This window comes from Sphaeramia orbicularis, chromosome 10 (genome assembly GCF_902148855.1).
Source record: "Sphaeramia orbicularis chromosome 10, fSphaOr1.1, whole genome shotgun sequence".
NCBI classification, from domain to species: domain Eukaryota; kingdom Metazoa; phylum Chordata; class Actinopteri; order Kurtiformes; family Apogonidae; genus Sphaeramia; species Sphaeramia orbicularis.
The window spans coordinates 23,064,417-23,080,322 of NC_043966.1; the positions used below are offsets into that span (position 1 = coordinate 23,064,417).

General features: G+C 36.4%; 2 protein-coding genes across 15 annotated transcripts in view; both read right to left on the minus strand.

The window, feature by feature from the left end:
* The window catches only part of map7d3 (MAP7 domain containing 3), a 30,035-nt gene extending 22,454 nt beyond the window's left edge, over positions 1–7,581 (minus strand). For 13 of the 14 annotated variants that reach the window (XM_030145673.1, XM_030145677.1, XM_030145676.1 and 10 more), the window contains exon 1: positions 7,438–7,581. In XM_030145673.1, the coding sequence (XP_030001533.1) occupies positions 7,438–7,483 (46 nt within the window). In that variant the 5' untranslated portion in view covers positions 7,484–7,581. Of the gene's footprint in view, positions 1–7,092; positions 7,282–7,437 lie in introns of those variants that run through there. The other variant, XM_030145672.1, reaches the window with a different exon arrangement.
* A 1,229-nt stretch (positions 7,582–8,810) lies between these two features.
* Positions 8,811–15,275, minus strand: LOC115427200 (tumor necrosis factor receptor superfamily member EDAR-like). The gene is made up of 10 exons (XM_030145680.1): positions 15,224–15,275; positions 15,038–15,145; positions 14,761–14,939; positions 11,343–11,458; positions 11,166–11,216; positions 10,976–11,086; positions 10,756–10,885; positions 10,517–10,658; positions 9,291–9,330; positions 8,811–9,096 (listed from the first exon to the last, which is right to left on the minus strand). The coding sequence occupies exons 1-10, from the start codon at positions 15,269–15,271 to the stop codon at positions 8,831–8,833; spliced, it is 1,191 nt and encodes a 396-aa protein (XP_030001540.1). The 5' UTR covers positions 15,272–15,275; the 3' UTR covers positions 8,811–8,830.
* Between the last annotated feature and the right edge of the window lie 631 nt (positions 15,276–15,906).

Sequence of the window (15,906 nt, forward strand, 5' to 3'; positions counted from 1 at the left end):
ATGGAAATTCTTCTCTAAAAAGCAGAACTCTAACATGTCATCAAGACAGAGATTATCACTATGGATGATAATAATACTCTACCGGAGATTATGTATTACAAAATGACAAAAAATGAAAACAGCAAACTGAAATAACCTTACACAAATCATCTGGATGCCTGCGATACTTATACGTGTAAAGATTTATAGAGGATAAACACTATTGGCACTGGCACTGACACTGAAGAGGGTTTCTCAAAATGCAGCACCACATGCATGTCTTATTGGTATGGAATTAGACACTCGGCTACCTTTCGCTCTGTAAGCAAAAGATAACAGAACCTTCACTAATGAGGTGCCGTTCTCTCATTTTTTCCTTGAGCCCATGAAAGAAATGACTGAATAGGGACTGTGAAGACATGAAAAGCAGGACATACTATCTCACTGCAAATCTGGGTTATTTTAATGACTGAATATAATTAATTAAAAGACACCCTAAGACGCTGTATATGTACATACTGTCTGATCAATATGTTAACAGCAACAGAACATCCAGGAACCAGACAAGAACCCTAATTCTACAAGACTGACATCAACCTGTGGATCTCTGGTGATTTGGAAATTAACCCTCAATATTTGCATTTCACAGGATAAGCAAAGTCTGTTTTTCACTCATATTACACTATACCCTGGTTCTGATGTCAAGAGAGGAATTTTTTCAGTGACCATATTTGATCTATGATGACATAGGCTCTCTTGAATTTCTACCAAAATGCTTTGGAAACTTTCATTCATCATCATCAGCCAGCCTCCATTGCCCATGACCAGGAAATAGGCTGAATAAATGAACAAAAGAAACAAAAAATGTTACAAATACCACCAAATCAGAGATGTTGATTTATACGGTACTATTATTATCATAGAACTTGCACGTTTGCTAAAACAGGAGAGGTAGTTTGTGGTAGAATTTTTACAAATTACAGACATGGTTAATATCACACATTATCAGAGGTCTCTAGGTAATACTAGTCGGTGGCAGAAATAATCAGCCATGTATTTAACACTTGTATTGTAAAATAGAATCAACGCTCTATCAAATAAGATTATAAAAAGGTACAAGTCTGCAAGTAATTCACAGTATAAATTTACAGGTCTCTACTTTATAACCCTCCTTTGAAAGCGAGGCAGGCTGTAATTTTGGTGCACTTCAATCAAAACATCAATCCTTGACTTTTAAGACACGATCATTATAACAACGGTCATTGATTTTGTGTGTTATTGTGGGGATGATAAATGTAACAAAGAATATAGGAACTGTAAGGAAAACAGGGAACTGTCCCGGTTCAAACTAACAGACTGTATATCTTGTATTTAGGTGGTAGATTACAGTATATGTTAACATTCTATTATAGTATATCTTACATAAGTCACTTGTTTATGGATTTCACCTATTCACCACAAAGATGTTCTCTATAGCTATAGAGAATAAACGGTCCAACAAAAAAGCCATAGCAGGCTGAGTGAGCCAATCTATAGACAGAGAAGTGACATAATTCATTCCAAAGGTGAAACACACTGACCTTAAAATGTAAAAAGATATCTGCTGGGGAAATCTAATGGCTGAACGATCTAATGACCAGATCATGTAACAGTGATGTCCTTGCTGTGAATGTAAGGACCTTTGTCTCACATCACTTCTCACCAGCTTCTGGTGCTTCTGTCCACTGCCTTCAAATATCTGAAGCAAAAATTATGTAAGTGGGTAAACAGGATGAATAAATGGATGCTGTGTCACAGGGTAACTGTTGCTAAGTGATGCAAGACGAGCTGATGCTAGATGACAAGTGTTTCTCAAGCTAAATTAAAGTGCTTAACAAAGACAGCTTTGGATGTTTACTCAACAGACTAAGTCTGCTCATAACTAAAGAATTATTTACCCCCGCATTTCTTTTTAATCAACAGTATCACTTCACATAGGAAATGATTTGCAGCCCATCTATGGCTGCAAGTAATGATTATGTTCAGTGTTGATTTACTTGCTACGAAGAAGCTGAAATCAGACAAAACAGTCTTTTAGACCACATATAATTATCAAAATGGTTGATTAATTTAGTATTTGACAAGCCATTGATTAAATTGATTAAATAAAATAGCTCTATTCAAATAGTATCCAGCTGCACAAAAATACAGTGAAAATTTTTGAGAAAAAATACTTTGTTTCAGTTGCATAACATGACATACAACTTATCTTATACTGGTAAACTGAATTCTTTGGTTCTTGCCACAGGGAGGTAAGAGCAGACAAGAGAGAAAATGAAATGAACAAATTATCCAGTGACACACACATTCATGTGCTGATTAAGGTGCTTTTATGAAGTGGGTGAAGAGACCCTGTTTTCCCAACAGACTGTAAGAGAGCCAGGTGTGCTCATAGACATGAAAAACTCCAATCAGAAGAGCCGTCTAATCACCATGGTGATATACACACATTAACATATATTACTGCTCAGTCAACCACAAACTTAGTTAAATGTTTTAGGACATTGAACACACCTAAACCTGACCATTAATTCTACACCAGACAAGGATTCCACCTGAGCTTAGTGAGCTGCTCAATGAAATGCTGAGTTAGGAAAATGTGGTGGGCAAAATATAAAACTAAAATTATCTAAAATTCAGTTCCTGAACTCTGAAAACTCTAATATTGTGATTAGGGCTGCAACTAACGATAATTTTAACAATCGATTAATATGTAGATTATTTTAATTACGAATGGATTCATCAGATAAACACAAAAGACTCATTTCTCAAAGACTGGTATTAAACCCAAAGCAATATAGACTGTAGACAAGTCACTAATGATTAAATCCCCACAATGGCTTTAGGTATAGTTAGCGAGCCCTAGCCCACTACCTAGACTTGTTATGACTAGAGACTAGCAAGATATAATCTTCAACCAGCTCCGGTTATTGGCTATGAAATAAGTGTTGTATGTATTCTTTCCAGTCAACAATAGGTAACGCTAGTCTGGTGGCCTGATAAACAGATGGATGAAAACATTATACTTATGACGATAGTGTCTAACTAGCTAGCAGGCTACAGTAATCACATCATATAGGCTATCTTAAGATAGGTTTACATTGTATTTGCAGTGGCCATGGCAGCCCCGTTTGCCCAAAACATAGTGGGCCATGCCATTTTGATCATTTTTTTCCTCCATATTCAAGTTTTGTTACATAAACAGTGCACTACATTTAAAGCTAATGGGGCTGCAGTGGCTACTGTGAACATAATGGAAACCTAGCTTTAATAATCTGGCCCAGCATCCGAAGCCACAGCCATGCTGCTCTGTGTTTTCCTGTTACACTACACAGCGTGGGGGCATGCCTCAGTACAAATCGACTGCCAAATTCATTGCCAATTCTTTTAAGAATCGATTTGGATTGATTTAATCGATTCAATGTTGCGGCACTAATTGTGATGCTGAAGTGAATAATTTTAGGTTGTGGAGTTTTTGGCAAAAATTAGATTACACCACCTCGCTCACGTGACTGATTTGTTTTTGTAGACAAAATGTAAAGCTGCAGAGTTTAATGAAAAAGTCAGAATTTTGTTACATTTTTAGTCTTAACATTCAATTTTTTTTTTTTTAAATTTGTAAAAAAAAAAAAAAAAAAAAAAAAAAAAAAAAGAGAGAGAGAGAGAAAGGCACATGTACAGAACATGTGTGTGAAATTTGAAAATAATTGGGTGAATAGGGTCCAAGAAATCAGATGGACAAAAATCCCAGACAGAATTCCTGGTAAATCTATATCTATCTCTAAAACCTGACCACCCAAGGGGTCGATGAACCACAAGCACAGTATTTAACTTTTACTTAAAACACTTTTCCAGACTTTACTAAATATATGCAATACTTGGGCAGAAACACTACCATTAAGATTAATTCTGTCTCTCCATGAGCTAAAACATAAATCTCCGTCCTCCTCAAATTAAAATTAGTCAACTCCTAAAAAAAGATACTGTCTATGTTTACCATTTTGGCCAATCAACTAATTGATTATTTGTGCATGTCCCTAATCACCACAGAACAGAAGTCAAAACAATGGTGAACTGCCCAGCATCCATTTCACTTCTTTTACAGAGTGAATAGTCATGTGACCGCACAATGCACACATTTCACTGCCTGCATAGAGATGAATAGGCCTTTTCTTCATTATAAAGACAGTTAACACAGAATAGGTTGTCACATTCATGCATGCAAATGAATTACTCAAATTGCAGCATTTTCTGCTCATAGAACTGTACTGGATCATCATCAAATGATTAATTACATGAAACTGGCAGATTAACTGATCTTTAAATTTAATTGTTAGTGGGCAGTGAATTCAGACTTTGGCATCCACATTAAAGGAAAAAAATGTTACTGTGTTAATGTTACATACTAATTTTAGCAAGATCTTTCAGCCATTAGAGTAGCAGATAATGCTGAAAAGGCTGGGAAAATAATCTGACTGCAGCAGATAAACATATTGATTAAATGTGGCCTAGCCTTCAGGCTGCTGGCTTATTATGGCAGCAGTAAAGACCACCAGGGGGTTTCTGGTGACCCTACTTTGCAGGCCAGACAGACAAGCACTCACAGGAAACAGGCCAGTCTGCATTGCATCATGACACTTCTGGCTGAATATTAACGCTGATCAAATGCTACTTCTCTAAATAACAAGCAAGATCTTTATTTTTGGGCAACCTCCTTCACATCACATCATGGGAAACAGATAGCACTGCTGAAAGGAGTTCGATCCATGGGTTATTCTTTTTCACCTCTCTATCTTACTACAGTCTTTACTTTGCCTTGCAGCATGAGACAGTGGAGTAGCTTGCTGCACAGGAAGTGTCTGAAGTACTTAATACCAGGGTGGACCCTTTGTCACACAGCACTAAGACACTAAAACACTATAGTAACATGTAACACCAGTAGCTTTTTTCCATGGCTAATTTTCTCTCAGAATAACAGTAATGGTTATACATTAAACATGGCCTCCTATTAGTGGCTCAACATTTCAGGTCCTCAGATAACAGCTGATGCATGCTTACACACATGCACACACACACCAAATCTTCTATGGGATTACTCAGACCTTACATGCAAAGGTAAGCCTCAGCTATTTGAAGTACTAGTACGATAATGATGGCACATGCTGGTTTCTTGAGGAGTGTTTTTGTCCAGGTAGTCCTCAATCTCTTGTTGAGAAGAATTTTTGGCCAAGATATTCTCAAACCTTCTTAATTTAAGTAACTCATTTGAGAAAAAAACTAATAGTGGCAAAAAAAAATTAAATTTGCACCTGGTCTATAATTGGAAATTATTTTTAAAGCACACTACGGCAAAACTGACAGGACACCTGCATTGCTGAGTATGCAAATGTGGCTGTATTGCATCCAAGCATTTTTAACATAGACTGAAAGAAAAAAAAAACAATTCAAAAGACACTAAATTAAATAATTATCATATACACATACCACAGATGAGTAAAACTATAATGATAACACATTGACAAATGTATGGTATAAAGAAATTATGTTTGCTATTCAAATCTCTGCTGCAAGTGTACACTGTAACATCATTCAATGCAAAACACTGAATTGAAACAGGGCTGGGACATTAGTGGTAGGAGAGTTCTAAGTGGACACATCCAAGAAACTTAAATGTTAACATTGAGGTTGGTCCATTTCCTCCTTTGGTTAAATCCAACCAGCTCAGAAATATTTCTCATGCTTGTGATTCTGCACCAGCAATTGCTGAGCCAGGATCAGGATAACCTTGCAATGTGACTTGCAGTAGTGTGATCTCCCTTCATAATAGCAGGGTGCATTTTCTTCTTGCTCACATTCTTGTGGAAATGACCATGCATACGAGCTAGATTCCTGACATGATTTTATTATTCTCTAGCAACTGCATTTACTTAAGGATGGGTAAATCTCTGCCATGAATAGTTAGAAATGCTCATAATGAGCTTATTTTTTTGTTTGTTTTTTATTACTTACTGTAAAGTCCAATATCTCACATTTCTTCAAACTTTGTGGATATTTTCATAAACCCACAAAGTTGGGGTGGATGTAAATTCCAGATTAAAAATACTGAATGGAAAAGTTAAGGGAAACAGGAAGAAGACCGGCACTAAATACGCCCCAGTTGTTGCCAGGGGTAAAACATGCCTACACCCACACGGGGTATGCAGAAAACTCCCTCTTACCCTAAAACACAAAAATCTGTCATCAACTGCAGCCCAAGTCAAAACAAACTGGGTATTCATGATCGCAAATGCAGACATCGTAAACATTCATGGCTTCAGGTTTAGAAGGGCCAGCTGAGGCATGGATGAAAAGACCCAATATAGTAGGACACTGCTTCTGCAGTCAGTCTGTGGATTCCTAGTTTTTAAAGCATAATGTGCCCTTTACTTGATAAAAAATTGTGAAACATGGCTGGTTGCCCAACGAAACTCTTATCATTGCAGCAAGACATTCAGATATGCAGGTATGCATCCTGTCCTATTGTATCCTATCACAAGTCTGAGTCTGACACTCAGGCTTTATCTAAAATTCAGGTCAGACATTGTTATAGTTACCCTCATTGCGCAGTGGAGGGGGTTATGCCATATGTCGACAAATGAGCACAACTGACAACCGATGTATACAGTAGGAAAAGAACACTTTGACACACTTTGCATGAAAGAAAGAGGGTCTGGGGCAGGGAATAGTAAGTTAATGTACTGCTTAAAAAAGGTGGTCTGTTGCTTGTTTGCGTTTCAACAGTTCAAACTCACACCACTGACAACCTAAAGTACAACTAGAAAAACATGAGCAGAAAAGCAGCTTCCTCAAAATGTGTGATAGGAAAAGCAGATGATCACTTTTACCATAATCTTCAAGTGGCGATATAAGCAAGCGTTACACGACTGTCGGTTAAAAGTACTTGGAAAATTATCACAACCAATTATAGACTTGTCTGTCTAGTTTTACTATTTCACGGAGGCAGTTTCTTGTTATGCTGCATACTTTAAAAAAAACGGCAAAAAGAAAAGCTAAAGCTAAGCTAACGTTCCTCACCAGACTAGTGAAGTCGTGTTATGTCAACCGGCTCTCCAGCTAAACAACTTTAAGCTGAGTTTACTACATTAAACCAGCTAGTAAACCGCATAGAGTTATCGCTAACTTAAGCTTTCAGAAAGTTTTGGACAATGCCGCCAACTTAAAATGATAAAGAATTGGCACATTTTCCTCGTCCATTGTGAGCAGATAATCGGACAGAGCTAACGTTACTAGCCGCCTCACGACGCGTTCAAATAACCCGGTTATCGGCGCATTTGCCAGCAAACATTACAAAGTCATTACAACACCGTAAGACTCAACCACGACAAAACATAAGCGAGACTGCCAAGATTTAGTTCTTACCCATTTGGGCTCGTAAGCCTTTGAGAGTTGTAGCACCCTCCGCCATTTCTATGAAGTTTTCCTTCTGTGTTTTTTCTAAACCAGGGGCGCGTAACACATCTCAGCCGGTAGGACTCGGACACCACAGGGACGTGGACATCAGAGACTAGCCAAAAGTGAAGAGCACCCACTCTGCCATGTTTCCGGAAACCATCAAAAAATTGGTACAGGAAGAGCTACATAAAATGTTACTGTGATTTGAAAGAGTGTTCTAATCATCAGAAAATACACCAGTTTGAAGTATCCGGGTAATTTGTCCAAAATATATCCACTAGTTTGCACGAAGGGAAAACTATTTTGGTATGGTTGCTTATTTTGTCACTCATATCTGTAAAAAAGTGATTTGGAAACCACAATATCTTCAGAACAGAAAAAAATATACATACTCAATACTTGTGCAATTTACACTCTATTTAATGCTTGACACATTTGGATGAAATCTTAAACAAGATAGTTTTAGTTTCTAGTAGTGACCCATCGTGTTCAAGAGACGATCTTTTAGGGCTGCTAATAAAATATATAACAAACGGATGAAGAGCGCCTTTCAGTGTTTGCATAGAGGTAGTGATCAAAGTTTATTTATGTTCGTTGTTAACACGAATGTCATGTTTGGAATAAGGTTTTTGGTTTTTTTTAAGTGGCAAGTCGTATTTGATAATAAAACTATTTTGTACCAAAGTCATCTGAAGATTTACAAGGTTGTTTTTAAGGAAAGCAACAGTTTTTTTCCTACATTTTACATTACTGATACCACATCCTTGTCAGCATTTATTAAATACTGAAGAATAAGTAAAGTATATCTAAAAATGAATAACTTACCGCGTGTAATGTGCTGATGAATCTGCAAAGGTATAGAGATCAGGAAAAATAGTCAACTGGCAGACGTCTTAAAATGAGAATGAGAATAACACTTTCTCATGGTTCTATGTTCTTTCTCTTGCAATGAACACTACATCCTCTGTCTTGGTCTGTCTCACATGCTTTTGCCAGAGGGCTTCTCATCTATTTTACATGGTAAACAGGAAACAACACTGTATGCAGGGTTCAATTGCAATGACCTGGATATTGTGTTATTTAACGCTTACATTAACACAAATAACAAACTAAAATAAATTAACAAATAGCATGAATACTATTAAAATATGATTTGTTTATTCACATGCAACATCTACATCAAATGTTCTTCATACAAAGTACAACAGAGAATATAAAAGTGCTGGATCTGCTCTGCTCTTTAAGTATTATATTCACTCGGTAACAGTATAATGCCTTTGTGTTTCAAGAGTAGGTAAGATGTATAGGGTGATCCAGTTAGGTAACACTGTCATCACACACACCCCTGGGGGTTTAGCGGTCACTTGGTCACCACTGCTCGATGTATCCTTGCAACAACTTCTGGACTGGGCAGGAGTGCAGCAGCCTGGGCCAGCTGGGGCAGCAGTGTGTATGTGGAGGTGCGTAGATACTGAAAAAGGTCCTGGAAGCCTTGGAGATGAGTATTGACATTAGGGGGGACACCTAAAGACCGGCCCAGTCTCCTCAGAATACTCTTGTCAGCCGAGTCCAGCAGCAGGGACAAGTCCTGGACTGAGTCATAGTCCAGCATTTCGATACTCTGATCTGGATTTAAGAAAATCATAACATCAACTTCAGAGATGTGGCAGCTGAACTACTGTATAGAATTTACAGAATTTATGGATAAATATAATATGAGACCCCTGGGAAAAGACATGACTGTAATTAAAATGGAAAGTGATTTTCTATTAAGCTCTAGTGGTTACATAGTTGCTGAGGGTGGAAGAAAACATTCTTACCTTGAGCTACCTCCCATATTTTCTGCAGTTTTTGCTCCATCTGCAGTCAAGATAGAGACAAGGTGTGAAATAGGAAGTCATGTTTCACACATCTTATAGGATCTTGTTAAACTGTTAATAAATGTGTTGTTTTACATATGTTATTTCAGTTTATTATTGCAATATCTGTCATGAAGAGACTACATATCTTTTCTCATACCATATCATTGTCAAGTATATATTTTGTTGTTTCATAAAACAAAACAATTCAGTTGCAGGACAATTTAATTTGGAAAAGAAATCTTCAATTTTACTCTTGTCTTCTTTTGTCAAATCGTAGTTGTAGCCTCAATACCTGTATACTGGAAATGAAAGGAATTTCCTTGTGAAAAGTTTTGAAAGTGAGTGCTCTGGACCATGTATTACATCCATTCTGGAAAGGGGTGTTGCCATCGAATTTTTCAGCTTTCATTTTTTTTCCATGCTTTGTTGACCACAAATGAAATGTCATCCAACTTTTCTCAGTGGTGAATGTCTCAAAACCTCAACAAATAGATAGTGAACTTCCTCAATGGCTACACCCAAACATGAATTGCATCCAGTATTATAAGAAATATTAAATATTTGTGCAATTTAACCCATAAAGACCCAAACATCCATATCCCAGTAAAAAGCATCTAGTGATGCAAATTGTTTAATACCTCTTGATCCACTAATCCTATCAATCAAATAATTGGTGTAAAATGCAGTTTGTCATCTTTTCATGGTCATCAGATATGACCCGTTTGGATGTTCAGAGGCTCTATAGTAAACATGGAAACATCGTCAACTTCTACAACATTGATTCACCAGTAAAACCCATGGAGTTTAATCAGTGACAGTGGATGGAAATGGTTGGTTTATGTTCAATTAATTATAAATTTGACCGAAAAAGTCACTTTTTCTGCAGTTTTCTCTGTTTTTAATATAATAACCATCAACTTTAATCTGATCTTTTATGAACATCTTCACGATCAGTGAATTAAATACAGTAAAATACCTGATTTACACTAGTAAAATGCAAAATGCAGAGGATAATAATATAATAAATGGTGATAAATCACTTAAGAAAGGTTATATATGGAGAAAAGTTTAATTAGATACTGACACAAAAGTAACACTGGGTCTTTATGGGTTAAACTATAGATTAATTTATAAATTGCAGTTTAATTGTACCATATTTCTTTCAAGACCAGAGAACATCATACCTCCTCCAGTGAAAAACAGCTGTCTCTCTCATTCTCTTGTGTATTATTTTTATTCTGATTAGTAGATTTGATGTTGGTGGTGACGTTAATCACAATGGAAGTCGGGTGCACCTCATTCTCATGACTCACTGAGTTTAGGCCTCTAGAGGTAGAGATGAAGGGTAAATAAATAATTAGAGAAAGACTGGTAGAGCTAAATCAAATAATGAACCAGACATTGTGTTGCATTAACAAAGTACCTCAGGGGATCATCAGTATGAGCAGGTTTCTGTGAAGGAGTCTCTGGTGGTTTTATTATTCTCTCTTTATGGCTGTTCAGCGGCGCAGACAGTAATCCCTCAGACCCATTGTAGTATTCAGGGACGTGTTCTGAAAAATTATAAGCATATGATCCCAATTTAAATCAGCCAAGAATAGCTGAATGGAGATAAAATGCAGAAAGTTACGTGTCAAACTTACTGAATCTCTCAGCGGTTAGGAGGAATGCCCACAGCAACAGAGCAATGACAAAAATGGAGGAGGCTGTAGCTGATCCAATGAGAACAACTGAAAATGTGTCTTCCTTTAACCCTAGGGTAAAGAGAAAACCATTCAAGTGAAATTGAATTCAAGAGCACAAATGAAAACGTTGATCTATAATGACACTCACTCTTCTCCTTAGGCTCCTGGAAATTTTCCCTGGTTGCAGTGATGGGAACATCTGTCAGAAAATAACAAGCACACCTTTTCCTTTACAACATGCCTGGAAATTTGCCAATAAAACTATTTATTCAAGCACACCATGACTGCATCATAGTTCAGTCTGAGGTTTAGGTCTGGATGTTACCTGCTTTAGAGCCAACAGATGTCAAAAGCAAACACTCTTTATGGACTGTGTCGTGTTTGTAACAGGGTACACAGACCGGCTCCACTCCTCCAGTCATACTCCTGAGTTCATAATACCTGTATGTACAAAGATACTCATAATTTAAGAGATTCATCAGGTTTTTTAACTTGGTAAAAAGAAACATTCTTTTCCTGTTTTAACTTTAATTTTGTAATACAGAAATGGTTGATTGTGTGATTCTCAGAAAGTTGAACTTACAGTCGTGGAAAAAATTATTAGACCATCCTTGTTTTCTTCAATTTCTTGTTCATTTTAATGCCTGGTACAACTAAAGGTACATTTGTTTGGACAAATATAATGATAACAACAAAAACAGCTCATAAGAGTTTAATTTCAGTGCTAATATCTTGCCATTTTCCATGTTTTCTTGATAATAACCAAAATCACTTCAGTTCTTACATCAATAGCTATGGCATTGTACTGCCAAAAACAGTGCTTTTAGTATGTTTTCTTTTCTGCCTGTTTTAGCCACATGATACACACAGGAGTTAGTACTCGAATGCATAACAATTGTTTTTGATGACTTTTGATGGTCTAATAATTTTTTCCACAACTGTATCTTGAGTGTTGTGGAAGAGTCACAGTCAAATTGTTGTACATTTGTGTGATATTTGTTTTCTTTTTTGGTTGATTTATTCCATATATTGGAGTGTCCTTTTGGATCTGGAACTTCTTTTGCCTACTTATATTTGAAGTGAAGTCTATCTATATGCGTAATACGGCTATGAAATGGACAGAGATTATTTTGATATGTCAAATACTGTTATGAAATGCAGTTATGAAATGGACAGATTTTCTTTTTGATATGTATAATATATTTTTTTTTAGTTTTGTGCAGGATCGTTTAACATTTATTTTGACATGTATAAGATTTGTTAAGGTACTTTGAGGAACTGACATGGAACTATGTGATCAGTAGAAAAAGATGGGGCAAGAGGGCGTGAATATATAAATTGGACTTAATCCCACTCCTTTTCCAGTGTTTTTTTTTTTTTTTTACTATTTTTTTGTTTGTTTGTTTTTTTGGTATTCAAATTTATAAAGTAAAATAAAATAAAATATCTCCTTTTAACTTAACCCTTTCATGCATGAATTATGAGAACCTTAATCAAGATTTTTTTCCTGAGTGTTTTTATTCCACTTTAGGCATGAAAAACAAAACATTGTGATTGAATTTTTTTTTTAAATCAACCTGTTTTTCATGGAGTTACAAAAATTTCCACTCAGCTACACCATGAATTTTATTCTTGAAGCAAAGAAACATGTATTTAAAACCCAATATCATAAAGTGATATGAAAACAGTGAAATGAAACCATGTTTAATGCAGCTACTCTGATGTTTTCTCATATTTTAACATATTCTAATACTAGTTATTACTCACTTCATGGAGATAATATGCAAAAAATAAAAATTAACAATGGATTTCCACTCAAGAACCAATCAAGAACAGCAAAGTTACAATAATGGTATGAATTGCAGTTTATGAGATGACACATAAGTGTCCACTGTGTTAGTTGATATGGAACCAAAACAACAAAACTCATGAATATACAAGCGTAAAGCTGTAGAGTAACTGTCCACTGTAGTGACCACTATGCATGAAAGGGTTAAGCAACACATTTTGTAGCAGTTTTTTTTCTACCTGTCTTTTTCTTTAGACTTATGTGTTATGTGTTGCTGCTGTCAAGTGTGAAATTTCCCCAATGGTGGGATGATAAAGTCTTGTCTTATCTTATCTTATCTCATCTTATCTGATCTGATCTGATCTTATCTTATCTTATCTTATCTTATCTTATCTTATCTTATCTTATCTTATCTTATCTTATCTTATCTTATCTTATGTTGTCTTATCTTAAAGGGGTCATATTTTGCTAAACCCACTTTTATTAGTCTTTGGTACATTTATATGTGTATTTGGACCCTAATAGTTTATACAGTTTGAATTTGAACCCCCCAGGTGTTGCAACCCTATCTTTATATTCATTCTGGCAAAAATCGAGTGGATTTCTACAACCCGTTTCAATTCCTACTTAATGAAGAATTCAGACCCAAGCATAGCATTTATATTTTATGTAGACCACAGGGAAATGTTTTAAAATGCATAATTCCATTTAAAAAAACAAGATATCGCTCCTTTGAGTCAGTGGTAATTTCAAAGACCCTGTGAATGTTACATTTTAATGTTATGATGAAGATTCTTGCTAAATGTATGGATGAACTGATGAGCATTATTCATCCAAATTAATCAGATCCTAAAGATTCTCAATGGGGTTCAAGTCTGGACTCCGTGGTAGCCAATTCATGTGTGAAAATGATGTCTCTGAACCACTTTTTTGCAATTTGAGCCTGATGAATCCTAATGTTGTCATCTCAGAATGTCTCCATCAAGGTTATTATCATTAATGAAAAAACTAGAATTGCAAAAACATTTTCGTCAACCGAAATAAATAAAAACTATAATTCAAAGAAAAAAAATGATAACCAACTAAAACTGTATTGTGTGCTTACAAAACTAACTAAAATGTATAAAAATTATGGATAAAATTCCCTTAGTTTTCATCTTTGTCAATGCTGGATATGATATGAAATTGATTTATTTCCCTCAAGCAGTTTTAGCTGCTGACACCATATGATATTTAACGGTCCGTCACTTCTTGTCACTTGTGGTTTAGAGTCGTCTTCTCATCCCCACTCTACGTGGAAACATGGAGACTAAAATTGGGAGAAAGCAGCAGAGTCCTGTCTAGGATTTATTTGAATATGACAGCGAAGAAGATAAAAGATATGAAAAAAAAAAACTAAAACTAAACTAAAACTAAGCATTTAGAAAATAACAAAAACTAATAAAAACTAGCAAACCTGCTCTAAAAACTAATTAAAACTAACTGAATTGGAGAAAAAAAAGTCAAAACTAAATAAAACTAAACTATAATGAAAAATCCAAATGTATTATAACCTTGGTCTCCATTTTATCAAGGAAGAAAAAAATCTACTGACGTTCAGACCTGGTATTCAGTATATTCATAACGTTGCTCAACTTAGTCCCAACCAACTGAATCAACCCCATATCATAACACTACCCCCACAGGCTTGTACTGTAGACACTAGGCATGATGGGTAATCACTTATCTGCCTCTCTTATCTCTCTTGAACAGGATCAATCTGGACTTTTCCCGTCAATCAAATCAAAGCCTTTTTTCTTTTTTTCTACTACTTTATCTGACTAGGAATAGTTTTCTTGAGGGTACACATGTTTATATCAGATTTGAATGTCATATATCATGCTTATGTTGAAAAAAGACATTCATAATTGCATTTAGTATAATGTATTTGCCCTGGTCTTAGGCAGAAACTCACCCTGGGAGGCACTGTCCACAGAGGGCATCAGTGGTAGATGAGCATCCTGTTTTCTGCAGGCGATTCAGCAGGTTGCACTGGGTACACCTTGTACAGGGGGCCACACTTGTATCTGAGCTAAATGTTCCTTGTTCACACATAATACAGATGCCTTCACCACCATCTCCAAAGCCACAGTCCTGAAGAGTATGTGCAGTATACTGTATTAGCAACTGTGACCCATTTAACAGTGGTAAAGACAGGAGGGGTACAGGATACTGGCTAGTGAGTGTCATACCTCTGTGAGTTGTTCTCCAGGTCCACATACAGGACATGCAACACAAGTACCGTTAGGGTGTAGGAACTCTGTCTGATCACAGCTGGGCTGAGAATGCACGGACCAAACCTAAGGACATATATGACGGAAATTTTGAAAATGCTGAAAATAATGAAATGCATGAAAATACTAAAAGGTCAAACCTACCATGAGCAGAGCAGCATAAAGACAAGCCTCAACTGGCAAACTGTCCATGGTTGAATTCTCCCCTCTTCCTTCTACACTGAAACCTAAAAAAGTGTGTTGGCATGTTAAGTTCATTATTTATCAGACATCTTGATCTGTTTGTATCATGAGAAAAAATACAGACTTACTTACTTGTTCACCTCTGTTGTATTTTTAATGTCTTCAAAACATCCATAAATTCAATTCAGATCCTGTTATTAATTTATTTACAAACAGCAAAGAGCTTCCGTCGGCTCTGGTGCAGGTTCCTAAGCGTTCTGCTGCAGATTCAACAGAGGTAAAGCTGTGGGAACATTTCTTGGGAATCCCCTTTACTTTGCATCACTCATGACGCAGGAGAGGTTCCCAACCGGACCAATGAATACAGATCCTTACCTGGGCTCCACACGTCACACCTGGTCTTCTCATCTTTCCTCTGGGGAACCCTTTTGATTTGGCACTGGCTCCTCAGACAGGAAGGCAAGGAGGAGGAGGGTCTGGAATTAAGATGAATGAATGAAACCCTTGTTAACTGAACCTGTTCCCTACAAAGACACTTTGTGTGATTGGGGTGTTATTGCAGATTGGAATAAAATAATTTCTACCACTGCTTTTTTGTCCTTGAGGTGATGACCCCCCTGAGGATGGATGAGCTGAATGGGCAT

Coding starts and splice junctions, on each gene's coding strand:
- LOC115427200 (XM_030145680.1), bottom strand. CDS start 15,271: ATGGACAGTTTGCCAGTTGAGGCTTGTCTTTATGCTGCTCTGCTCATG. Junction 10,886..10,975: donor CCTAACCGCTGAGAGATTCA/GTAAGTTTGACA, acceptor ATAATTTTTCAG/AACACGTCCCTGAATACTAC. Junction 9,097..9,290: donor AATATGGGAGGTAGCTCAAG/GTAAGAATGTTT, acceptor TCTTAAATCCAG/ATCAGAGTATCGAAATGCTG.